The sequence below is a fragment of the Labrus mixtus genome, chromosome 1 (assembly GCF_963584025.1).
Source record: "Labrus mixtus chromosome 1, fLabMix1.1, whole genome shotgun sequence".
Classification (NCBI taxonomy): Eukaryota; Metazoa; Chordata; class Actinopteri; order Labriformes; family Labridae; genus Labrus; species Labrus mixtus.
The window spans coordinates 35832342-35858841 of record NC_083612.1 but is presented as its reverse complement, the minus strand read 5'-3'; the positions used below and the strand labels follow the sequence as shown (position 1 = coordinate 35858841).

Below are 26500 nucleotides of genomic sequence, written 5' to 3'. Positions count from 1 at the left end.
CTTTCATCTACATGAGCCAAAAAGACAAAACTTCCTGTCTTCACCTCTGGTCACTTCCTGTCAACACCTATGGTCACTTCCTGTCTTCACCTCTGGTCACTTCCTGTCAGCACCTTTTAGTCACTTCCTGTCAGCACCTCTGGTCACTTCCTGTCAGTACCTGTGTGTGTCTCTTCTTGCTCGTTCTGTTCTCACTCTCTGATGTTCACACTTTGGATAAATGTCTGATGCTTTGATGTATGAATGTAGAATGATTCAGAGTCTCCCTCGTTCCTGATGAAGGTGCGTCTGTGCTGCACCCTGACATCTGCAGGTTCAGGTTTTCTGCCTTCACTCGTTTTATTCTGCCATGTCTCTGTGATGCTGAGTGCAGACTGAATAACAGGAAGTGTGCCATCTCCATGGAAACTGAGGCTGTCAAAGCGTGATGACAAAGTGAATATCATGAAGGAGTATGTGAGCATCACAGGCTGAGACACTCTTTAATGTTATCTTCACTCATGACGGGCTGAAAGGCCACGGCAAATAAAGGGAGAGACACCCAAATAACCATTTCTCAAACTGATTGATTTACAAAAATATGAATTAAAGTGCAAAAGAGATGAGGTTTGGATGACTGTGAGATCCGGTTCAGCCGCGCACAACCTGAACACAAGAAGAGAGGAGGCACAACCGAACAGGCCACAGAGCCGTCACACTGTGATGCTGAGCAGGTGTTCATGTTCATTTTACGACTCAGAAACTAATTTTTCCGATGTGTCCGACACCACATGAATGCACCGATAGGCACGGGTACAGTCAGGGTTCAGACTGACCCTTTGTTGGCTCTCTTATTGGTCCACTGTCCACCAATCAGAGAGCTCCCTGTCTTATCAAACCTTCTCTTGGTCCAAGTCTTTTCAGTGGTGACCTTAGTGTAGTGAGCAGACGGGGTCTAAAGGAGCTTGGGGGGGTCTGACACAGTGACTCTAAATATCCAGTAGTTGATTTTTCATCCTGTTCTCTAAACCGAAGGGAAGTTGTTTATCTTGTTGGTTATATGACGGATATTGAAAACATATAGTAGGTCTAATCTTGACCTTGCACGATGCTTGGAGGACCACACCCTCCGTACATGGAGTGCAACCTAACCGCTAGGCCATCCCTTTTAAAAGTTTTTGAGGACAGTGAAAGTTAACCTAAATCTCTTTTTACACGAGTCCCTGAATGCCTCACAAGGAGCCCTGAAGGTCTCACAGCTCCCTGTGTGGGACTTCATGGCCCAGATTCAGCAGCCTGTAATGTCGGCCTGCAGGAATCACTCTTTCCTCGTCTCTGTCTGAAATACATCAGTCATGATTTAGTTATGTGGTGGTCAGATACTAACTTCAATATCTTCTCACTATGTGAGTACTGAATATTACTGACTGCTCCATCTCTACACAGTTGGTCTGACACTGGAAACTGTGTCAATTCAACACCATTGCACAAATGATTCTTCCCCCTTGAATGATGTTCTTATGTTTTGCTAGTTATCTATACCAATCTATAGAAAATAATAATGTTGATTCATGGTAGAAACTCATCTAGTTAAATAATCTAATACAGCAATGAATGATTATACATATTCTTTACACTTTATTTAACTTGCAATCACTTGCCAAGCTGCTCGTCTGGTCTTTGGTGATGCCGAGGTGTTTGATTTGGCTGTTAATATGGTCTGGAAGTTTTCATATTCTTCCATGATGGTTTGCTGTTCAAGTTGTTCCTTTAAATTCTCCAGTGATAATCACAGAGAGAATCAAGATTTCTGTGATCCACACTGGTCTCTTTTCATGTAGAACGGGCACAAGCAAGTATCCTGATCACTCATGTCTGGTTCCAGTTCTTAGCGGTGGAGGAACAGCCAGCCTTCAATCATCACGTTAACTGAATCAGGCTAAAAGGACATTAGCTGTGATTATTTGAACCATGTACGAGGAATGGGGCCCAGGAGGACGGGTTATATTATTATTAGTATTATTATTATTGTTGTTATTATTATTATTATTAGTAGTAGTAGTAGTATTATTATTATTACTATTATTATTATTTGTTATTATTATTACTATTATTACTATTATTATTATTATTACTATTATTATTATTACTATTATTATTACTACTATTATTACTATTATTACTATTACTATTATTATTACTATTATTACTACTATTATTATTACTATTATTATTATCATTATAACTATTATTATTATTATTACTATTATTATTATTACTATTATTATTACTACTATTATTACTATTATTACTATTACTATTATTATTATTATTACTATTATTACTACTATTATTATTACTATTATTATTATCATTATAACTATTATTATTATTATTACTATTATTATTATTACTATTATTATTACTACTATTATTACTATTATTACTATTACTATTATTATTATTATTATTACTATTATTACTATTATTATTACTATTATTATTATCATTATAACTATTATTATTACTATTATTACTATTATTATTACTATTATTATTATTACTATTATTATCATTATAACTATTATTATTATTACTATTATTATTATTATTATTACTATTATTATTATTATTACTATTATTATTATTACTATTATTACTATTATTATTATTACTATTATTATTATTATTATTATTACATGAACAGAACATAAACTGATGGATACATGTTTAAGCTGTCATATTATAATAAAAATAAAGAGTCAAGTATTTAAGGCAAAAGCAGTGTGTGTAATGTTACACTTTTAAAACGTTAGATCTCAAAGCAGCAATAAATAACTCTGACACTTAGTGTTTAAAATGGGTACTGCAGTCTATATTCTAAACATTGTAGAGAGCTGTCTCCCCCCCCTCTCCACTCTAGAGTCGACGCTCACGCAGGTTGCCATGTGGTGGACACTGAAGCTTCAGTGTTTATCCAGCTCTGCATGGGTCTGTAAACCTTTCTGTGTTCTAACCTCTCTCCATTTTTCAAAAGCATCTCCAATATTGATCCTAGTTTGAGCACGTTTCTGCTCGTGGAGCTTATTAGAAACATGCAGAGGCTTTTTAGGTCGGGTACAATCACTTCTATCTGAACCACTTCTCTTGACCGCTTCCATCGCTGCAACACCTGTTGACCTGATAACTGCTCTCATATCTGACAAACTGAGGGGCGTCCAAAACGTGTCTTAAAAGCGCCTACCTTCTCTGGTCCAAACAAATCCAGAGCATTCAGGAGCAGAATCTAAAGTTAGAAGGAGGACATACTGACTGCTGCATTGTTGTCAGAGAAGCCAGCACTTCAACATAGCATGTTTCGATTGAACAATCAAGAACAAATCTCGAAGTTGGTCTGGTAGCTGGAGAGGTGCCAGATTACTTCCTGAACATTTCTGAGGTGCCCTTGAGCAAGGCACCCCCCCCCCCCCCATCAGCCCAGGAGTGCTCGCTGTGGGCAGCTCCATCACTCTGACATCTCTCCATTAGTGCATGTCCATAGGATTCCTGTTTGTGCATGTGTGTGTTGCATGACTTACAGAGTGTAAAAACAGAAATTTCCCCTTGTGGGGATCAATAAAAGTAAATCTTAATCTTTCCTTAATGTCTGATCATATAGTAAGGTCACTTTATCATTTCACCCACTTACACATCTCACTGATTGACCAACATGTCATGTTCCTTCATTTGTTACTAGAGGAGCCTGCAACCATACAACCAATCAGCAGTCCACTGTGACGTCATCACATCATAGGCACCACCAATCAAATCACTGGTGTTCAGTTTTGCCGCGAGAAGCGGAGCTGCAGTAAAAGGTGTGTGTGGGTGTGTTGCGTTTATATGAAACTGATGATTCATGAAATTAGTTAATAACAATGCCAACATGCGAACATGCTAAGCTAAACGGCCTCAAGTGTGTGTGGAGGTTCTGGTGGGCGATCAGACACTTTAACGGCCTGGAGCACCGGAGTATTATCGGCTAGCCCCCACCTCCAGCTAACAAGCTAGCCCCGGTTAGCCTTTACCTCCAGCTAACAGGCTAGCCCCGGTCAGACTAAGCTAACAGCCACTCCCCCCTTTTCTCGCCGCTCCGCAGCTAATCCCAGCCCGCTTCCTGTCCCCGACCTGAGCTCATGGATCCCGGCGGGAGTGAGCTGGACTCCAGCCTGCCTCAGCCCGAGAAGCCGTGCCTGATCGTGGAGGACTCTCAGCCGGACAGTGTCGCCCTGGAGGACGATCCGGAGAGCAGCTATCGAGCCGTGCTGGCCCGCCGACTATCCAGCCTTCAGCCCTCCGCCCGAAGCCCCGTGCTGGTCAGATTCCTATTCACTGTTCTTATGAAGTTTCATGACTGTATTATAGAAAGATATACAGGGGAGACTTATATTCTGAAGTGCACGGTAATTATTCATTTGAGAAATGAACTTGTTGTTATCACGTGCAAATGGAGTTAAATAAACGTATGGATTGATGTCCTCTTTGGGTTTCCGTACTCATGTTTACTTTTACTTTCTCAATATTGGTCACATACACGATCTTACATTTAATCAAACATATAACATGATATATCCAAATATATGAATATTGTTTCTGTTCTTCAGATTTAAAGAATGATAATATCTTTATATTTGAATCTTCTTAGGAGCTGATCTCCTCTCCGTCAGGAAGTAGATCATCTCAGACTGACAGCCAATCAGAGAGCAGAGAGAGGACCAGCTGCATTGATCCAGGTGAGTGCTCTCTGACATCATAGATTAGGAGAAACACTCAGTGTTATGATAATAAAAACACACCTGTGTGGTGTTCAGGTGTTCCTGTGTCAGCTGAGCCCAGGTCATCTGTCCAGGACGAGAGTCAGGTTTTAAACATCTGCCCCCCCCCCAACAAGAATAGGTGAGTCATACCGAAAGACAAGTTTTAAACATCTGTCCCCCCCTAACAAGAACAGGTGAGTCATACCTGGACATGTCCAGACCATGATGTGCACAAGGCTCACCTGCAGAGGTTACCTACACTCTTGTTGTCTTTCATTTTGACGGACAGGGTCGTAAAACGGACAGGGTCTTTTTAATTTCTTATATTTTTATGATAATGACACATTGTCTGTTTATTTATTAAATATTTATTTTAGCATTTGATTATAGAAACCTTTTAGTCACTTCCTGTCAGCACCTCTGGTCACTTCCTGAGGTCAGATCCTACAGAAGAAAACAATAACTAATGAATTATGCACACTCGCCACCCACTAGACAGGGAGGTGTACTGCAGGTGTTTTACACGTGGTTAATGACTGCGCCGGGTGAGCACCGGACACCCGCTGATTGTAATCCGTCAAAATGACAGACAGCCTTCACATTCTTCCGTCATTGTTACAAAAAATCCATCAAAGATGGAGAATATTTGGTAATTGCGACCTTTGCTCACCTGGTCTCTGGTGTTCAGGTGTGCTGCAGAGGACTCCAGAGCGGATTCTACCACACACTGTGTTCAGTCTGAAGGTATGGGACCTCTCACCTTTATATCACTGTCAGTCAGCTGGGATAGTCTGTCTCTATGACTTACATGTGTGTGTGTGTGTGTGTGTGTGTGTGTGTGTGTGTGTGTGTGTGTGTGTGTGTGTGTGTGTGTGTGTGTGTGTGTGTGTGTGTGTGTGTGTGTGTGCAGAGGGAACCTCTCAGTTTGGCTTCCTGCAGCTCTCTCAGAGTCAGGACCTGCGAGGACACTCAGTGAACAGTCAGGAGGAAGACGTGCAGTCCAAGCTCAGAGTCCAGGGCCAGCAGGACCACGAGACCCCGTCGTCGCAGCAGGACCTGTTTGACGCCGACAGGAGCGGTAACAACCTGTGTGTGTGTGTCACTCTGATGTCTCACCTGTGTGTGTCCCTCTGATGTCTCACCTGTGTGTGTGTGTCCCTGTGATGTCTCACCTGTGTGTGTGTGTCTCAGGTGTGACAGTTGACAGCACAATGTCAGAGGAGGAGCATCATGGTGACCCCCCCCCGACCCCCGCCCACACCCTCAGACTGCTGCACCTGTCAGGACAGGACAGTCTGGTTCAGGAGAGTCTGTCCCAGTAAGAGCCTCACATATGATCATGAAGTATGTGCACTAAAACACAGCTGACCTAATGCTCATCTGACTCCGCCCCTTTCTGCAGGAGCTCAGTGGACTATGTGGCCCCCACCCCCCTAATTATCCCCAGCTCCCCCACAGAGCCAGAGAGTGACGGAGGTGAAGCTCCACCCTCAGTGACACACACTGACAACACACACTGACAACACACACACACACACTGACAACACACACTGACAACACACACACACACACTGACAACACACACACACACACACACACACACTGACAACACACACACACACACACACACACACACACTGACAACACACACTGACAACACACACACACACACACTGACAATACACACTGACAACACACACACACACACTGACAACACACACACACACACACACACACACTGGCAACACACACACACACACATACTTACACACACACACACAGACTCACACAAACACACTGGCAACACACACACACACACACACACAGACACACACACACACAGACACACACACATACTGACACACACACACACACACACACTGACACACACACACACAGACACACACACAAACACAGACACACACACACACACACTGACACACACACACACACACACACACACACAGACACACCCTGACACACACACACACACATACAGAACACTCACACACACACACACATACAGAACACTCACACACACACACACACATACAGAACACTCACACACACGCACACACACACCATGTGTTTGTTTGTCTGTCTGCAGATGAATCCATGGACACAACAGCGCCACCTGCAGGTCGACGAGGGGATAAAGAGGAGCCAATGGAAACACAGGGTACCTCTAAGCCCCTCCCCTCTGCCTCTACGCCTGTTTCCCAGAATGGCCCTGGGTTGGTGTTGGAGCGGACTCTGTCTTTGCCTTCACAGCCGCAGTTCTCTCAGGTAACTCACATTAACAGGTTTAAAGACGTGACACTGCGCCCTCTGGTGGTTCAAAAGAGGATCTGACACAGGTTCCTGGCGTGTGTTAGAGGGATCTGCTCGACCTTGTTTCTTTATTTGGATCAACAGGACGCCTCTGAGTAAAAACTGAAGTTTAAAACATGATGTCTGTTGTGATTTTAGGATGTGTTTGTCCCGACTCAGAGCCAGGAGACGCCTCAGCGCTCTGCTGCCCCCTGTCTGCAGCTGTCTGTCAGCACACTCAGCAGCACATCACATCCGCCTGCTGAGGACAGTCAGGACACGCAGATCGAGGATCTGTCTGAACTGCCCACAGTCACCACCTGTGACTCTGTGATGTCACACAGTGAGGGGAGGAGTCAGAGAAACGGTTTGAGCTCGGAGTCACAGACCCCCTCCAAATCTGAGTCCTCTGTGGGAGCCCTGAAACATCCCAGTCCTCTGAATGTACCCAACATGACTGCCAGCTCACAGGTGAGCTCTGTGCAGGCCAAACCCCCTGACCCCTCCCCCGGCAGTCTGACCTGTCAGAAGTCAGAGGAGGAGGTGAAGAAGACTGCTGCTCTCCTGAGAGTGAGAGGAAGCTCAAACAGTCAGACAGAGGAGGAGGAGCAGAGCGCAGGGGGCGGGGCTTCAGGGATGGCTCTGGTCCTCTCCCAGAGTCAGCTGGACAGTCAGGAAGAGGACAGTGTCGTCATCATCACAGACAGAGACTCTCAGAAACATTCAAGGACCAACAGCTCCCAGCCAATCAGAGGCAGAGAATCTGTCTCCACCAATGGACACCACCCCAAGAAGCTGCTCTCTGATAGGCTCTCCCAGCCTTTGAGGGCGGGGCCTGAACCTGAGGGGCTCAAAGACAAGAGTCTGAGTGAAAGCTCAGGAGGTGAGTCTGAGCTGTCACTCACTTTTACATAGATATAGATAAATAGATCTGTTTTTATATTCTATCTCAGACGCTTTTACATAGATATAGATAAATAGATCTGTTTTTATATTCTCTCAGACGCTTTTACATAGATATAGATTAATAGATCTGTTTTTATATTCTATCTCAGACGCTTTTACATAGATATAGATTAATAGATCTGTTTTTATATTCTATCTCAGACGCTTTTACATAGATATAGATTAATAGATCTGTTTTTATATTCTATCTCAGATGCTTTTACATAGATATAGATTAATAGATCTGTTTTTATATTCTATCTCTGATCTGTTTTGTCTGCTGCAGAGATCTCCTTCCACTTCACCCTGCCCAAAGAGGGGGAGCTGATTGATCCTGTGGTTGGAGCCACGCCCCCTCTGATCACCCAGCTGAAGCAGACACTAAGACACAGCACTCCCATTGGTCAGTTCTCCCATCTGAACGTCTCATCACGTAGAACAACATGAGCCGATGTCTTCACATGTTTCTGTCTCTGCAGAGATCTCTTCGTTCTCCGAGAAGGTGGTCGTGTCTGCTGACACCTCTGCAGACATGGCGATGGCGGAGAGCGACATGGTGTTGGGGGAGAGTGGGGGAGACTCGGGGGAGGGGGGGGGGGGGAAGCTGAGTCTGAGGATGAAGCTGGTGACCCCAGTGGAGGAAGGCAGCTCAGAGCGCTTCAGCCTGCAGAGTAAGACGCTGTGTCATGTGACAGGGTTGTTTCCATGGCGATGCTGCACACATCATCAGCCTCTGATTGACAAGTATCTCTCCCTTTAGAGCCGGCTTTGTCCGAGGAGGAGGGCTCTGCCGTGAAGGTGTTCTCTGCTCATCAGGCTGTAAACAGGTAACGTGTGTGTGAATGATCAGCTCGATTCCTCGCCATGACTTGAGGCTTCAAAACTTCAGTTAGAGATGATCCTCTAGAATCATCTAATAGAACAGAAGGTTTTATCATGCTAACTTTTATGACATCGACATGTTTCTATCATATTATGACCTCGTGTTTTGTACGGCAGCAGCCCCTCTGTGTTCAGCCGGGTCACACAGGTGCACAGACAGCAGGGGCCAGAGGAGGACGCCCACGCTGCAGGAACCATCACACCTGTCAGGTAAACATCACACCTCATGACACCTGTCAGCTAAACATCACACCTCATCACACCTGTCAGCTAAACATCACACCTGTCAGCTAAACATCACACCTCATCACACCTGTCAGCTAAACATCACACCTGTCAGCTAAACATCACACCTCATCACACCTGTCAGCTAAGCATCACACCTCATCATACCTGTCAGGTAAACATCACACCTCATCACACCTGTCAGGTTAACATCACACCTCATCACACCTGTCTGCTAAACATCACACCTCATCACACCTGTCTGCTAAACATCACACCTCATCATACCTGTCAGGTAAACATCACACCTCATCACACCTGTCTGGTTAACATCACACCTCATCACACCTGTCAGGTTAACATCACACCTCATCACACCTGTCAGGTTAACATCACACCTCATCACACCTGTCAGGTTAACATCACACCTCATCACACCTGTCAGGTTAACATCACACCTCATCACACCTGTCAGGTTAACATCACACCTCATCACACCTGTCTGCTAAACATCACACCTCATCACACCTGTCAGGTAAACATCACACCTCATCACACCTGTCTGCTAAACATCACACCTCATCACACCTGTCTGCTAAACATCACACCTCATCACACCTGTCAGGTTAACATCACACCTCATCACACCTGTCAGGTTAACATCACACCTCATCACACCTGTCAGCTAAGCATCACACCTGTCTGCTAAACATCACACCTGTCAACTAAACATCACACCTCATCACACCTGTCAGGTTAACATCACACCTGTCTGCTAAACATCACACCTCATCACACCTGTCAGCTAAGCATCACACCTGTCTGCTAAACATCACACCTGTCAACTAAACATCACACCTCATCACACCTGTCAGGTTAACATCACACCTCATCACACCTGTCAGCTAAACATCACACCTCATCACACCTGTCAAGTTAACATCACACCTCATCACACCTGTCTGCTAAACATCACACCTGTCAGGTAATTGTCTGAAATTTACATAAACAAATGTCCGAAAGGCTCTGACAGCAGGTGTTCATTGATTTAATGATTGATTCTCTTTAAATTTCCACAGGGCGGAGCTGTTCTCCTCTCCTCAGAGGAGCTCTCAGGCTTCCTCTCTGGGATGTAACAGCCTCCCTAACAGCCAATCAGAGCAGCCCTCACGACAGGAAGTGTTTGCAGCTCCGCAGACCTCTCAAGATCCTCTTGGTCGTGCAGAGTATGAGGACAGACCAGGACCCCCTGAAGCCCCACAGACTCCGACCCAGACCCCCAGAGGAGCCCGGGCCCCAGCAGGCCAGGTATGAATACACACCTTTAAATAGAGAGGAACGTGTGTGTTGGAGAGTGTGTGTTGGAACGTGTGTGTGCAGTACTCTCTCACTCTTTCTCACAGGGAGAATCAGCGTCTCCATCCCTCAAGAGAACCACAGGGCCCGCCCACCGCAGACACATACGCACCATACAGGAAGTGAGGACCACCGTCACTCGCATCATCACAGACGTTTATTATGAGGACGGAAAAGAGGTGGACCGAAAAGTGTCCCAGGTAAGAACCACCTGAATAAATCACATAATGTACTATACTTTATAAAGTGCAGCCTTCTCTTCATCACCTGAATAAACAGATCATAGAAAAATCACCCTCTCTGAATGTAACCACTCATCAGGAGAGGGAGGAGCCTGTGGTGGACTGTCAGGTGTTGGACAGCGACATCTCGCCGTGTCGAACAGGAAGCAGCTCGCTGACCTCAGGTGACCTGGCTGACATCAGCTCGCTGTCGTCCAAGGCGTCGAGTCTGCAGCAGAGCTCGGGAGGAACCAGCAGCAGCTGCGGATTCATCCGGTCTGACTTCATCCTGCCGCCCAGCAGGGGGGGCAAATCCTTTAGGTACACAACCCAGGTCCACATGAAAACTTGATTGTGTGTGCTCTTACCTGTGTTGGGGTTTTATCAAGTCAACTTTGGTTATATTCTTTAATAATTAGGGCCCGAGCACGAACCGTGCGAGGACCCTCTTGAAACCCTAGCGATTCTTCTTCTTCTTCTCGTTCTTAGTCCGCCTCTTTGCGGCCACTTTTGAGGGCCTGAACGTGCCCGAAAACTCACCAAACTGTCCACGGTCATCAGGTCTGGTGAAAAATGTGATATTTTGGTGGTAAACGGAGTTCGCAAAATGGCTCAGTGGCGCCCCCTTGAAATTTTCAAAATGGCCTCCCCATAAAGGTTTTTTTCACGTACACTCACGAAAATTGGTACGCATATTAAGCTTATCAGGACGGACTAAAGATCCTCTTGCAGCGTTTCAAAAAACCCGACAGGAAGTCCACAAATTAAACTTAAATTTCACGATAATGGCCCAAAATCGCCGATTTCAGCCTTCCTATTTGAACGCACTTGTCCCAGGGCGCTCATCCGATCGGCGCACACTCAGTGTCAGTGCGTTCTAGACAGGCTCAGCATATCTCGTTGTGCTCCGCACGTTATTTCGTCAAAGGGCGTGGCCGTGGCGTGCGTTTTAAGTTTTTTGAGCGTTTTGGCAAGTTGCCAAAAAAGTAAATGCTTATATCTCTGCCATCTAGTGTTCAATCATATTCAAATTTCTCATGCATGATATGGGACCTGACCTGAACACATCCATGATCGACATTTTTTGATTAGTCACAGCGCCACCTGTTGACAACAGGAAGTTACTGCTTCTCAATTAGCATTCGCCATTGCTACACGGTAGCTAATTTCCCCCTCAAAAATGGTGTGGACCATGCTAACACCTTGGCCATACAACACTTTCAAGGTCAAACGCCTACGTCCAACGCTGTCGCCATACGGACTCATCGCTCGCCATCAAACAGGAAGTAGTTTTTTCAGGGGAATAACATAGTCGTACTGTCCCGAAACTTCATACATATAATCCTGGTGGTAAAGTCAAACATCTTATACCGTTTAAGTGAGTGGGCGTGGCTTAATGGCTCAGTGGCGCCCCCTACAATATTTCAAACATTCAGCCCCCGCAGCACGTTGAACCTACAATTCTGAATTTTACTATCCATTTCCAACATGACAAAACCTACAAAAAAGCCTCTTCAACCGACGCCCAAAACTCAACAGGAAGTCCACAAATCACATCGCCATCAAACAGGAAGTGGCTGTAACTATTATATACTTTGCCTGATCTTCTTGAAATTACATAGGTATGATCAGGGTTGGCCTCTGAACACAGTGACACAAAACAATAATAAAGTTTAACCATAGCGCCCCCTACTGCAAGGACTAAGCATTACATCATATATACTTTGTCGGATCTGCTCAAAATTTCCCAGGTATGATCAAGGTTGGCCTCTGAACACATTGACATAACAATAGTCAACTTTAACCATAGCGCCCCCTACTGCAAGGAGTAAGTACTACATCTTATATACTATGTCTGATCTTTTTCAAATTTCTCAGTTATGATCAGGGTTGGCCTCTGGACACAATGACAAAACAATAATAAAGTTTAACCATAGTGCCCCCTAATGCAAGGACTAAGTACTATATCCTATATACTTTGTCTGATCTGATTGAAATTTCACATGCATGATCAGGGTTGGCCTCTGAACACATTGACATAACAATAGTCAACTTCAACCATAGCGCCCCCTACAACAAAGAGTAAGTACTACATCCTTCATACAATGCTCAATTTGCTCCATATTTCATAGCTATCATGACAGTGCCAGCCTGAACTGCTCTACATTAAAATTTAATGTGATTCTTCATTACGCTGCCTATTTCAACATGCCAGTACTACGACTTTTACACAAATCGAACTGCACGGCCTGCTGCTTAGCCACGTTCCGCTGCTGCTGCACTCCCGCGGTCGCGACACACCCCGACATGCACAGGGGTGCAAGGGCCCTTCATCACCGCTTGCGGTTTTAATTATATTTAATTATTAATAATATAAATAACAATGTCATTAAATTATGTTTAATCTCTTTTGGGGCACCACCCTGTAATCAGGGAAATACAACCAAATATCACTAAAATCAGTCTCAAATCAGTGACTTAATTACTAATATTATTAATAATTAATAACTATATTTAATAAATTGAAGGTGTGAAATCCATACACAAAGCCCTCTCACCCAGCTTATATCACAATGTAAATACACCCAGTAATCACAAACAACTGCTCTCTTAAATTATAACAGAATTTATTTAAACAAAGCAACACCAATCCAAAATCAATGAACTTAATCAAACAAATAACTATCATAAACTAATCTAAGCAACAAACATTATCAAGTGTGTGTGTGTGTGTGTGTGTGTGTGTGTGTGTGTGTGTGTGTGTGTGTGTGTGTGTGTGTGTGTGTGTGTGTGTGTGTGTGTGTGTGGGGGGGGGGGGGGCTTCGTACACACACACCTATTAAAGACCTGGCGTGGTCTATTGTCTAAAGAGGCCGAGTTCGGCCCTGCACGATCTGTGTCTCTGAGGCGTTTGAATGGCTGCAAGTGTACAGATCTTTATGTGTGAGTGTGTAGCCTATGTGCGTAATGGCGCGGTGGTCTGTCTCCAGATGTGCGTCTACATGGGAATATGTGTGTGTGTGTGTACGTTAGTGAAAGGGGGAGAAAAGAGAGAAAGAAATGCGTGCCTGAAGAGGCCGGATCACAGTTCAAATCCTGCGCCACAACTCGGAGTAATTTCCTTCATTCACAGAAAGAAACCAATGGCCGAATTCAAGTTAATACGGTTTACACTGGCCTTTCTGATCAGAAGAGTAATACCCGGTTATAACGTTGTTATGCTAAACACATATAGGACACAGCGGTCCGAAACGGGAGCAACAAGAGTTTTAAACAGGTAAAACTCAGGACGCGACGGTCCAACAAAGATAAAAATGACAGTTTCTGCATCAATCAAACAATTGTTAAAAACACTCTCTAAAGCTAATTCTGCCCAGACCTAATTAAGCCTCACTTGTGAATCGCTTTGCCTGCGATTGATGAAGGGAAAAAGAGTCCGGCGACTGAACAGATCTTCTGTCCGTCCAGGGGCAGAGGCGTTTGATGGCGGCGAGGGTCCCTTACGGCAAGAGCGGTTCCGATATGTTCTCTGTTGAGTGGAAAGGTGTCCGTTGATGTCCTTTCGTTGCAGGACGGAATAAGACCGTTATCTTTCTGATAATCTGTTATAGTCTGACGCTCTCCGGGAATCTGAGATGCGTTCACTGGACAATCCGAGCTCGGAATTCAGAACACTGCCGGCGGCGGTTTACCTGCGCGCCAAAACTTAAAACAAAGAGATTGTTGCAGAGAACAGGAGGTTAGCTTGTGTCTCCGAACACTTGAAGTCAGCGCGTGGAAAGAGAAAGAACAATGGAAGTCTTGGAGTTTTGTAGCCTGGCCTGCTTCATGGGGGGTCTACCTCAGGTCCCCTCCAATGAGAAGAGAGAGGTTCCGGTCCCCCCCTTTCTTCACACGTAGGTGTGAAGTATTGCAGGGGATTCTGGGAGTAAGAGTCCTTTAGGTCTCTTTGTGATCCCAGTGAATCACTCAAATGAGGCTTCTCACAGAGATGCAGGCCCAAGTCCATTGTTTGCCTGTCTTAAGCCTGCATGGCCCAACACCTGTCTCAGTCTTACCTGTCTCAGTCTTACCTGTCTCAGTCTTACCTGCTGCATGCTTCCCTTTCTACCAGAGATGTTCTCATAGCGGAGCTGCTGTTTCTCTAACCTCATCAACATTCAGTTATGTTTCAGACTGTTACACCAGAAGTTTTCAGATCACATCATACAGGGTTAACAGCTGTTGTAGTTGCACACTGATGTCAGGTCTGTGTGAGAACATCTCTGACTGTCTAACACTCTGTTTCTGCTGCTGCAGGGCCAGGGTCCTCTCAGACCCCCCCCCCCTTAAACAGGGTGTGTTTGTTCATAGTTTTATCCTGAGATCAGCGGCACTCGTCGTTTTATATTCAGCTTCCATTGCAACACCTTTGAGATATTTGTGTCTCAGTGTGTGATTTTACATTACGTCATGACTTCCTCCTGTACACTGATGGCCAGGAAGAACAGGATATGTAACAGAGGCTCATGACAGCTGATGGCCTCCTCGTCTACTCATCTCACCTGTGTGTCTGCAGCCCCCGCAGGGGTCACAGAGGTCACAGGGGTCAAAGGGCGGGGTCAGCGCTAACAGCAGACAGAGGATCCCAGTGGCCCCGGGTCCTCACTTCCCCCACACCCAGAGGAAGGGCCAGGAGGGGCCGACCCCCCTCCCGCTCCTCTCTGTCCAGGTGAGTCCTCTCTGAGGCTTAGATCAGGGCTCAGAAAGCATCATTAGCGTCTCTAAGCTAACATCTCCTGCAGCGTCTCTGATAACACTTTCCTTTCCTCCTCACTAATCTGCTGATCCTCTTACTCTTACTCTGACCTCAAAATCATGAAATCATCTTCCATATCTCTGATTTGTTATCAATTCATCATTTGTCTTTGTAGAAATGTTGTGAAACAGTCCAAAGTCAAATGATCTTACATCATAATGTTTGAAAAAAATCCTCTTATCTGTGAAGACAAGATTATTCAGAGTTTAGTTTAGATAAATAACATCCATCCAGAGTATGCAGCCTTCCTGGAGTATCTGGTTGGGGTTCTTCCAGGATTCTGCTGGGGCACATCAATGATTCAGAAACCTGGAGGGAGAGATTGGGAGAAACATGTGTTGGACACTCAGCTGATTACCAGCTGGTGGGGAATTGGATCAGATAGAGGGGGAAGTTGCCGGACAGACCTGGTGAACCCAAACTGGGAACATCTAGCAGAGCCCTCCTTCAGACTTTGGATCACAACTACAGAATGATTTCTTGTGTATCTGGGGAGGTTAGGGGCATGGTATCTAAGCAGGACTGGGGATGTTTTTGGACGGTGAAAAAAACACTGAGAAAATGCTGACCCAACCAACATGTCCTGGGATGAGGAGTCTGATAATCCAGGGGAAGCATCTTCACCCTGAGATACTTTAGGCTCTGGACATAGTTGGGCTGTCGGAGCTGACGCGCCTCTTCGGTGTGGTGTGGCGGTCTGGGGCAGTACCTGTTGAATGGCAGACTGGGGGGGGGGGGTGGGTCACATTTTTGAAAAGGGAGACCAGGGGTCATCACACTACTTAGCCTCCAGGGGAAAGTTTGTTTCAGGGTGCTGGTTAGGAGGCTCCTCCCAGTGATGATGGTCTATTGGCTCTTTTAGGATGGGATGTCCAGCAGGCTCCGGGTGGTTGGCAGCCGTGTGAAGCGGTTGGGAAGTGGGTGAGATCCTCCCAAGTCTAGCCCTGTAAGAAAACAGTTCCCTCTGTTTGGAGAGTGAGTCTTTGCCTCAAGTGAAGGAGTTCAGTATCTCAGGGTCTTGTTCACAGTGAGGTTAAGATGGACGGGCGTTGTGCCGGACCGTCGGGCTGAAGGGAAAGCTCTCGACTTACCACTCGATCTTCGTCCCAACCCTCCCCTGTGGTCATTAGCTTTGGGTAGTGAGTGAAAGAATAACATGGGTTAATAATGGGTTTCCTCTGGAGGGGGTCTGGGCTCAGCCTTAGAGAGAGGGGGAAGAGCCTGGAGCAGAGTCCCTACTCCTTCACATCGAGAGGAGTTAGCATCTCTGCTGGGCTTCATGTTTCATGATGTTTGGATGATTTATTAGTGTTGTTTATGTATTTGTATGTCTCCAGCTGCAAACAAATTTCCCTGTGGGGACAATAAAGAGACCTTTGACCTTTGAGGTGGTTCGAGCGTCTGATCAGGATCTTCCATGAAGCCTCCCTTTGGAGGTTTTCTGGGCCAGCTAAACTGGTCTGACTGAGGTAGACCCAGAGCTCCCTTAAGGGATTGTATTACCCCCCTCTGGACTGGGAACACCTCAGAATCCCCCACCAGGAGCTGGAACATACAGCTGGGGAGGGGGTTTAGGTCAACTTGGTGCTATTGAATGGAAGAGCTGAAGACAGGACTGAACCTCAGTCTCAGATCTTCAAACCTGAATGTTCCACCTGCGTCTGTAGTGATGGATCTGAAACAATACCTTTGTTAGATTTGAACTCAAGCCTTAACCTTCTCTCTCTCTCTCTCTCTCTATCAGGGGGGGCGGAGTCAGCTCTTTGCAGAGGCTTGGCGCTCACACTCAGATGGCGTCGTCCTCGGAGGATGAGCCGCCCCCCCGTGTCCCTGTCAGCCCCTCTGACCCCTCCCCCTCCCGCTCTGACTCTCTTCGCTCCTCCCCCGAGGAGGCGGGCTCAGCAGGAAGCAGCTTTGTCGGTCTGCGGGTTGTCGCCAAGTGGTCTTCTAACGGATATTTCTATTCCGGGCGCATCATAATGGACGCAGGGGACGGCAAGTTCCGTCTACGCTTTGACGACGGGTACGAGTGTGAAGTGGCGGGAAAGGACATCCTGCTGTGTGACCCAATCCCCATGGAAACGGAGGTCACTGCCCTGCTGGAGGACCAGTACTTCAGCGTAGGTGAGGAAGACTTTTAGCATTTCGCCATAGTGTTGGCCATTGGTTAGTTATTACCATGTTGACACGTGGCTGGTCAGGGGGCGGAGCTTCATATTTCACAAGAACATCAACACCTTAACATTGTGTGTGTGTGTGCGTGTGCGTGTGTGTAGGAGTAGTAAAGGACTATAAGAGCGAGGGGGAGGAGCTATGGTACAGCGTGGAGAGGGATGCTCAGAGACAGTGGTACAACAGGATGTCCATCATCCTGTCTCTGGATCAGGGCAACAAGCTGAAGGAGCAGCACAGCCTGGGACCATACACACCCTCCACCCCCCTCACCAAGGCCTCAGACATCAGCCTGGGTGAGACACACAAACAAACAATATACACACACAGATGCCCACACACACACACACACACACACATACACACACAGACATAAACACACACACACACACAGACATAAACACACACACACACACACACACACACACACACACACACACACACACACACACACACACACACACACACAGACATAAACACACACACAGACATAAACACACACACACAGATGCCCACACACACACACACACACACAGTCTCCATGGTCCTCTTTATTAATGAGCTGTGTGTTCTCCTCAGATAATCTGGTGGAGGGGAAGAGGAGGCGCAGAGGAGGCCCAGGGGGGGAGAACACCCCCCACCGTTGCTCCTCCAGCAGCCCCAGTACCCCCGGCCCGTCTGGGAAGAGGAAGCTGCTGAGCTCAGAAGACGGCAGGACGCCATCCAAGAGGGGGCGCCGTGGAGCAGGAACCAGAACTGGTACAGAGCCCCGCCCCCTTGAAACACAGAACTATGACAGAGTGTGGGGGGGGTGTTTGGATTAATTACCCTGCAGGATGATTGTTTAATATTTTATTGCTTCATTACGGGATTTGATCTGATTTGAATCAACTCCTTCTTGGGTCAGAATCTGATTTTAGTTTTTTAAAGCTGTATGAACTGTAACGAGTGTGTGTCCCTTTAATGTTTGATAAAACCCACTTTTAGCCGCCTGTTTGTGTTGTGTTGTTTGTGTGTTTGTGTGTCTGTGTGAGTCCGGGATGTGAGATGTGTTTGAACTGAGACGTACCTGCAGACGTGTCGACCTGCTGCTGCTCACACTGACGGTAACTCCTGATGACATCACGGTGTGTGTGTGTGTGTGTGTGTGTGTGTGTGTGTGTGTGTGTGTGTGTGTGTGTGTGTGTGTGTGTGTGTGTGTGTGTGTGTGTGTGTGTGTGTGTGTGTGTGTGTGTGTGTGTGTGTGTGTGTGTGTGTGTGTGTGTGTGTGTGTGTGTGTGTGTGTGTGTGTGTGTGTGTGTGTGTGTGTGTGTGTGTGTGTTCAATATTCTCTTTAACTTCTCTACTTTTCACCTCCTGAACTCGAGCAGAAACCACCCCTGCCCTCTGACCTTATTTGGACGTTTCACAGCAAACAACAACATGTTGATGTTTACAAATCAGCTGTTCCCCGCCTCCCTCACAAAGATGGTGCTCTGTGCCGATCCTTTTCACGAGCTCGAAGTTTCAGCTTTGAGTCAGGAGAACACGTGGAGACGTGTTTCTGACGCTCCAAACATCCAACAGACAGAGAAAATCTGAAATATTTACCCCGACAGAGAGCAGTCTCATGATGAAAACAACAACATCAACAACATCAACAACACTTCTCATGATGTAAACATCAACATCAACAACACGTCTCATGATGAAAACAACATCAACAACGTCTCATGATGTAAACAACATCAACAACACTTCTCATGATGTAAACAACAACATCAACAACACGTCTCATGATGTTAACATCAACAACACGTCTCATGATGTAAACAACAACATCAACAACACGTCTCATGATGTTAACATCAACAACACGTCTCATGATGTAAACAACAACATCAACAACACGTCTCATGATGTTAACATCAACAACACGTCTCATGATGTAAACAACAACATCAACAACGTCTCATGATGTAAACAACATCAACAACACGTCTCATGATGTAAACAACAACATCAACAACACATCTCATGATGTAAACATCAACAACACGGCTCATGATGTAAACAACAATATTAACAACATCAACAACACGTCTCATGATGTTAACATCAACATCAACAACACGTCTCATGATGTAAACAACAACATCAACAACGTCTCATGATGTAAACAACAACATCAACAACACGTCTCATGATGTAAACAACAACATCAACAACACATCTCATGATGTAAACATCAACATCAACAACACGTCTCATGATGTAAACAACAACATTAACAACATCAACAACACGTCTGATGATGTAAACATCAACATCAACAACACGTTTCATGATGAAAACAACATCAACAACGTCTCATGATGTAAACAACATCAACAACACGTCTGATGATGTAAACCTCAACACCAACAACACGTCTCATGATGTTAACGTCAACAACACGTCTCATGATGTAAACAACATCAACAACATGTCTCATGATGTAAACAACAACATCAACACGTCTCATGATATAAACAACAACATCAACAACACGTCTCATGATGTAAACAACAACATCAACAACACATCTCATGATGTAAAGATCAGCATCAACAACACGGCTCATGATGTAAACAACATCAACAACACGTCTCATGATGTAAACAACAACGTCAACAACACGTCTCATGATGTAAACAACAACATCAACAACACGTCTTATGATGTAAACATCAACATCAACAACAGGTCTCATGATGTAAACAACAACATCAACAACACGTCTCATGATGAAAACAACATCAACAATGTCAACAACACGTCTCATGATGTAAAAAACAACATCAACAACACATCTCATGATGTAATCAACAACGTCAACAACACGTCTCATGATGCAAACAACGTTAACAACACGTCTCATGATGAAAACAACATCAACAACGTCTCATGATGTAAACAACAACATCAACAACACGTCTCATGATGAAAACAACATCAACAATGTCAACAACACGTCTCATGATGTAAAAAACAACATCAACAACACATCTCATGATGTAATCAACAACGTCAACAACACGTCTCATGATGCAAACAACGTTAACAACACGTCTCATGATGAAAACAACATCAACAACGTCTCATGATGTAAACAACAACATCAACAACATGTCTCATGATGTAAACAACAACATCAACAACATGTCTCATGATGTTAACATCAACAACACGTCTCATGATGTAAACATCAACAACGCGTCTCATGATGTAAACAACGTAAACATGTCTCATGATGTAAACAACGTTAACAACAACATCAACAACGTCTCATGATGTAAACAACATCAACAACGTTAACAACACGTCTCATGATAAAAACAATATCAGCATCACGTCTCATGATGTAAACAACAACGTCAACAACACGTCTCATGATGTAAACAACAGAATCAACAACACGTCTTATGATGTAAACAACAACGTAAACCACAAGTTTCATGATGTAAACAACATCAACAACACCTCTCATGATGTAAACAACACGTCTCATGATGTAAACAACAGAATCAACAACACGTCTCATGATGTAAACAACAACGTAAACCACAAGTTTCATGATGTAAACAACATCAACAACACCTCTCATGATGTAAACAACACGTCTCATGATGTAAACAACATCAACAACACGTCTCATGATGTAAACATCAACATGTTAAACAACAACGTAAAGATAAACAACATGTCGTATCATGTGTGTGTGTCAGGTCAGAGGACAGGTGTGTTTAACACCTCCGGCAGCGGTACTGACCTTCCTGGTCGCTCTGGTGACGATGTGTCGGAGACTCACGGCCCGCTGCCCCTGAACGCCTCACTGTTTCAGGGCTTTGCGTTCATGCTGACGGCGTCGTCGGAGAACGACCGTCTGACCAACAGGAACGACAGCGAGGAAGAGGAGGGTGAGGAAGACGCCAAGGACTGGTCAGGCTTTGGTTCCCATGTTGAAGACTGTAATAATGTTGTTGTTTGTGTCACAGATTACGTGCAGACGGGACCCTATAATAAAACGTACACCGAGTCTCAGCTGCAGGCGGGCGGAGGATTCGTCCTGCCCGACTTCAACGAGGAGCAGGTGAGAAAATACTTCTTTAAAAGAGTGTACACCTGTACCTGTAGAACCTGTACCTGTGTACCTGTACCCGTAAAACTTGTACCTGTACAGCTGTACCTGTAGAACCTGTACCTGTAGAACCTGTCAGATATTAATTTACAAAAAGAGTTGAGGATCGCTGGAGTTCACCTCATGTTCATTAAACTGAGAGTCAACATCAACAACACGTCTCATGATGTAAACAACAACAACAACCAAAGTCATTTAAGTACTCATACTCAGGCTTCTGTGGCTACTGGTTTCAACACATGGAGATTCCAACATCCCCCCCTTCATCCTAAAGAGCAGGTTGCAGGTCACGGTCTTTGGGGCTACCCATGGGCTAGACAGTCCATGTGTCTGGGATTGAGGAGAAAGGTTTGGTGCAGTTCATTAGGGAATCAGTTCATGGGGTTAACAGTTCAGAGGAATAAGAGGCATTTTAGTCTGGGCAGACACTGAGGCAAAGTCTGGGCAGAATGTCTATGTCTAACGCTAAGCATCAAAACATAAACAGGCATTAGCAAAGCTTTGCTGCTCAAGGTGCATGATTTAACAAAACAAACGAAACAAACAAAGAAGAGGAGGAGAGAAAGAAAAGAGCATCAGGTGTAGATTTGTGGGCTAACGCCTAGCCTGGGCAGAAGTAAGCCTGTGGGAAGGTGTGTGGCATGTAGGTGTGTAAATGTACATCTACATTATATGTCTCACTACCAATATCAAAACACAAAACAGGGACTAGGAAACATTCATGTCGGTAGAGTGACATTGTTGGGTTTTCGAAATGGAGGCTACACCCCTACTCCTATGTGGAGTCAGAATCGTGTTCTCTGTAAGGGACAGAGGCCCACTGACTTACCACCTCTGTCATGCGCTCCAACTCTGTCAGAACTTGCTTCCTTAGGAAGCTCGTAGGAACTCCGGTTATACCTACCCTTCTGTCTCAGGCTACGGCCATCCCGAGAGTTCCGTTCGGATCTGGTAGTGATCAGTTCTCCAGGCTGGAACCTAGCCTGTGGTTGAGTCCCACCTTCACCCCTCTGGTTCTGTTGTCTATTCTGCTGGTGACCTGGTCACTTCGGCTTATTCCTAGCACGAGTTAGGTAACTATCGTGTGTCACAAACCACGGACGTAAGCGTGTCTCCCAAACCTCCTGTGCGAATTTCTTGATCTCTTTCATACTAAGCTGATGTGTACGACTATGCATGGTGACATCTGACCGCACGCAGCCATGCAGATTGTGCATGAAGATGGACTTGAAAGATTGGTTCTCTTCCAAACCTGGAGCCTTTCGTCCCTGGAAATATGCAGATCTTAGGCGCCAGTAATAATCTTTGGGGGCCTCATGCATAAGTGCAAGACACTGAAAGCACTAAGAAGGGCAGATGCAGGGTCAGTGTAGGTGGAGTATTCCTGGTGCAAAGCATTGCAGAGCGCAGAGTACTGGTCTTTGATCTCAGGCTGAAGGGTAGTCTTGAAGTCATGGACACTCTTGGAAGTTGTCTTCCAGATCAGCCTGAGTTTTTCTCTTGTGGATAAATCAGGTAAATCACTGAGACACAGGTTAATCGCTCCGAGGTAGTCATTGATGCAGAGGTTTGAGTTATCTGGATCAAACCGCTCTACATCCTTTGCCATAGATTCAATGAGCATTCTTTGATCTCTGGGTAAAAGGGAGCCAACCGAGTCATCTGAGGTTTTGATATTCCTCAGCTGTAAATCATGCGATGGGAACCTACAGGTAGCAGGAGGGGGCCTGGTGTTATCTCTGCCTCTGGGAGCTGAGAAGTCACCCCCCTTCCTATGTGGTGATTAAACCTGTGAAGGTGTGAAAAGGTGTCACAGCTGTCAGGGAACTGGGGCGTTTCACCAAAGGGCGGGGCTCCACAGTCAAAGTCCGGGAAACTAGACTTATTTCCTCAGTCCTTGGGTTATCCTGGCTGCTCTGTTCTGAGCTTTTTCAGCAGGGTTGTTTGATCTCTTAAGGGGCTTGGTCCAAGATCAGACTCACATCCTGACCATATGTCTTACCTGTGCTCCCTGAATTAGTTCAAACATGTCCAACACTTTCTGCTTGGCAGTGGCACGTGTGTGCGTGCGTGCGACTCATCAGGTGTGTGTACTGTGTGTTTATCTACAGTGTAAAGCAGCCTATCAGAGCCTTCTGATTGCTGACCAGCACTGTCGGACCAGGAAGTACATACTCTGCGTGGCGAGTGGCGTGCCGTGTGTATCGCACATCTGGGTCAGAGACTGCTGCAAAGAGAACAAGCTGCTAAACTACAGGAACTACCTGCTGCCAGCGGGGGCGGGACCAGACGGCACCATCATTGAGTGGTCAGACCAAAGTTTAACTCGTTTAAAACATTTTATCCTTAACTTAAATCCCACTTAACATTATCTCTCTGTCTCTCAGGCATCCTCGCTGTAGCCCATTCAGGTGTCTTCGTGTCCTCCTGGTGTTTGGGCAGCAGGAGGATCTGTGGTCTCACCTCATCAGTCTGGGAGGAGGATCGTCTGAGAGACACGTTCAGACCGACAAAGATGCCTCAGGTACATCAAACATCTGAGACTGGACCTGACTCTACACCTGAGACACGTTTTACGATGTTCACTGTCAAACTCTAAAACTTTGTAACGTTCTCGTTCTCAGATGTCCCTGAAGGGAAGTTTGATGTTGTTGTGACAGACAGCGCTTGTCCCCCATTGGTCCTAAAGGATATGACATCACATCAAGTCCCGTTGGTGTCTGCTGAGTGGCTCATCCAGAGCGTCATCCAAGGGGAGCGGCTGGGTTTCCATAGCAACCCTCAGTATCGTCATGACTCGTCCTCAATGTGATCAGTCTGAGTCTGTACATATGTTCACCTTTACCTGGCTGTTTTTATGGACAATAAACTGTGACACGCCCACATTTTAACACCTGTGTGTGTTTTTAAGACATTAAACTGTGACGCTTCTTTATTCCAACAGTCTGATTTATTCTCCACAGAAACACAAACATGCAGTAAAGTTTAAATATATACAGTTTATACACTCCGCTCGTTATCTCGGGTAACGATCATCTTCACACTGCAGGTCATCCTGAAGCTCCCAACATGAGGTTCATAACAGAGACGTGGTTACCTAAGATGTTTAACCTTTAGGGTCAAAGGTTAAAAGAGTTTGTTCTGGTCACAGATGAACAAAGATGGCCGACTTGTAATCCTCAGCGTTCTTCTTAAACACTGAAACAACACGTTTGAATGGATTAACATCAATATGTTCACTGTGATGTCAAACACGAGTGTGATGTTTGGGGGGGGGGGGTCCTACCTGCCCAGCGTGCCTCCGGCCTGAGTGTAGTATTTGTTGTAGTCCAGTCTCAGTAAGAGCTGAGCTAAATCAGAGTTGATCTGATGGTTCCTGACACTTGACAGGATTTTAAAGAGCAAAGATGACTGGCGTCTGAAACCCTGAAATATGAACATGTATAGAAACGTTTTTAAAGTTTTATTGTTGAATATAAAAATGAGTTATTGAGTTTACCTTGACCAGGATGTCGAGCTGAGCGCCCCCCCTCTCGTCCAGAGAGGAAACACTCTGACTGACCAGAGAGCAGAAACTGAGACACAGCTCCAGGATCTCATTGAGACAGTGGAACACCTGAGGACACACACACCTGTATTAACACCTGTACTCCTCACTGATTGTGTTTGAAAATAATAATGATCTTATTTCATGTCAATGAGGATTCATGTAAACCGGTTTGAGCAGGATGAAAGACTGGGCCAGCAGGTTACTGAGGAAGTGATCGTGAGCCAGTCTGATGCTCTCAAAGTCTCTGGTGGAGTTAATCTGCTGCAGCAGCTGAGAGAACTGAGACTCCAACACATCCACCTGCACACACAGCAAGCATGAAGTCAACACTTTGCTCACCTTTGTCAATGAGATGATTCTAAAGTCACATATACCAATTCTTCACCTCTATGTGCACAGCTGGGAAGTTAAACATATTCTGACAGATATACTGAACTGATATCCTGTTGGAGGAAAAAAGCAGAATTGGAATTATCTTTATTTTGCAGTTTATTCTGCCTCTCTCCGTCAGAAGAAATGGCTCCATCCCAAACAGTCCAGTCCAGTCGGCGGGCGCCTGAGACCGTAGATGACCGCTAGATCAGCTGACCGCTGAAGTTGCCCAGATGAAAGCCCTCTTCGTCTCTCCACCCTAGTGTCATGCAGCACACCTGCTGGAGGGACACCAAGGATCTCTGGTGCCTGACGTCGTCCAGTTTGGGCTTGTTGCCTGCTGGCAGTTGAGCCTGCCATTGCCTTCCTCATACATCCCCCAACGAGGCTCTGAGGCTAGATGCCCTCACCCCCAATGTCCTGTCACAGACTGCTTTCTGGCCAAGGCATGTGACAGAACGGCATGGGATGTATTGGTATTCCCTGCCCCACCTTATGCTGGCCCTCTCAGCTGGCCTTCAGCCGACTGCGGAGGAAACATCCACTACCAGTCTGAGTGTCACCACAATAGAGGCACCGGAACTTGGGTGTCTGATGACCATTCTGGTCCAGGCGCACCATCTGGTTTGGCGCTTGGAGATGATGACAATGGATGCTTGCCTCAAAGGGTGGGGGCAGTGTAGCAGGGCAAGTACACTCAGGTGCAGTGGTCTGCCCAGGACCCCATAGAACATGTCA

General features: G+C 45.6%; 2 protein-coding genes across 2 annotated transcripts in view; one reads left to right on the top strand and one right to left on the bottom strand.

The window, feature by feature from the left end:
- The first annotated feature begins 3795 nt into the window (after positions 1–3795).
- Positions 3796–24775, top strand: tp53bp1 (tumor protein p53 binding protein, 1). Its single transcript, XM_061043694.1, has 25 exons — positions 3796–4331; positions 4661–4748; positions 4827–4911; positions 5461–5516; positions 5683–5850; positions 5964–6090; positions 6175–6248; positions 6880–7058; positions 7242–7965; positions 8314–8430; positions 8507–8698; positions 8788–8854; positions 9030–9119; positions 10214–10442; positions 10538–10690; positions 10812–11032; positions 15270–15422; positions 17254–17633; positions 17786–17977; positions 18261–18440; positions 21428–21619; positions 21698–21792; positions 23952–24148; positions 24228–24364; positions 24465–24775. The coding sequence occupies exons 1-25, from the start codon at positions 4152–4154 to the stop codon at positions 24650–24652; spliced, it is 4464 nt and encodes a 1487-aa protein (XP_060899677.1). The 5' UTR covers positions 3796–4151; the 3' UTR covers positions 24653–24775.
- The window catches only part of tubgcp4 (tubulin gamma complex component 4), a 17105-nt gene continuing 15373 nt past the window's right edge, over positions 24769–26500 (bottom strand). The window contains exons 15-18 of the mRNA XM_061043676.1: positions 25556–25690; positions 25340–25456; positions 25127–25266; positions 24769–25038 (exon numbers count right to left, since the gene is read on the bottom strand). Of these exons, the coding sequence (XP_060899659.1) occupies positions 25032–25038; positions 25127–25266; positions 25340–25456; positions 25556–25690 (399 nt within the window). The 3' untranslated portion in view covers positions 24769–25031. The remainder of the gene's footprint in view (positions 25039–25126; positions 25267–25339; positions 25457–25555; positions 25691–26500) is intronic.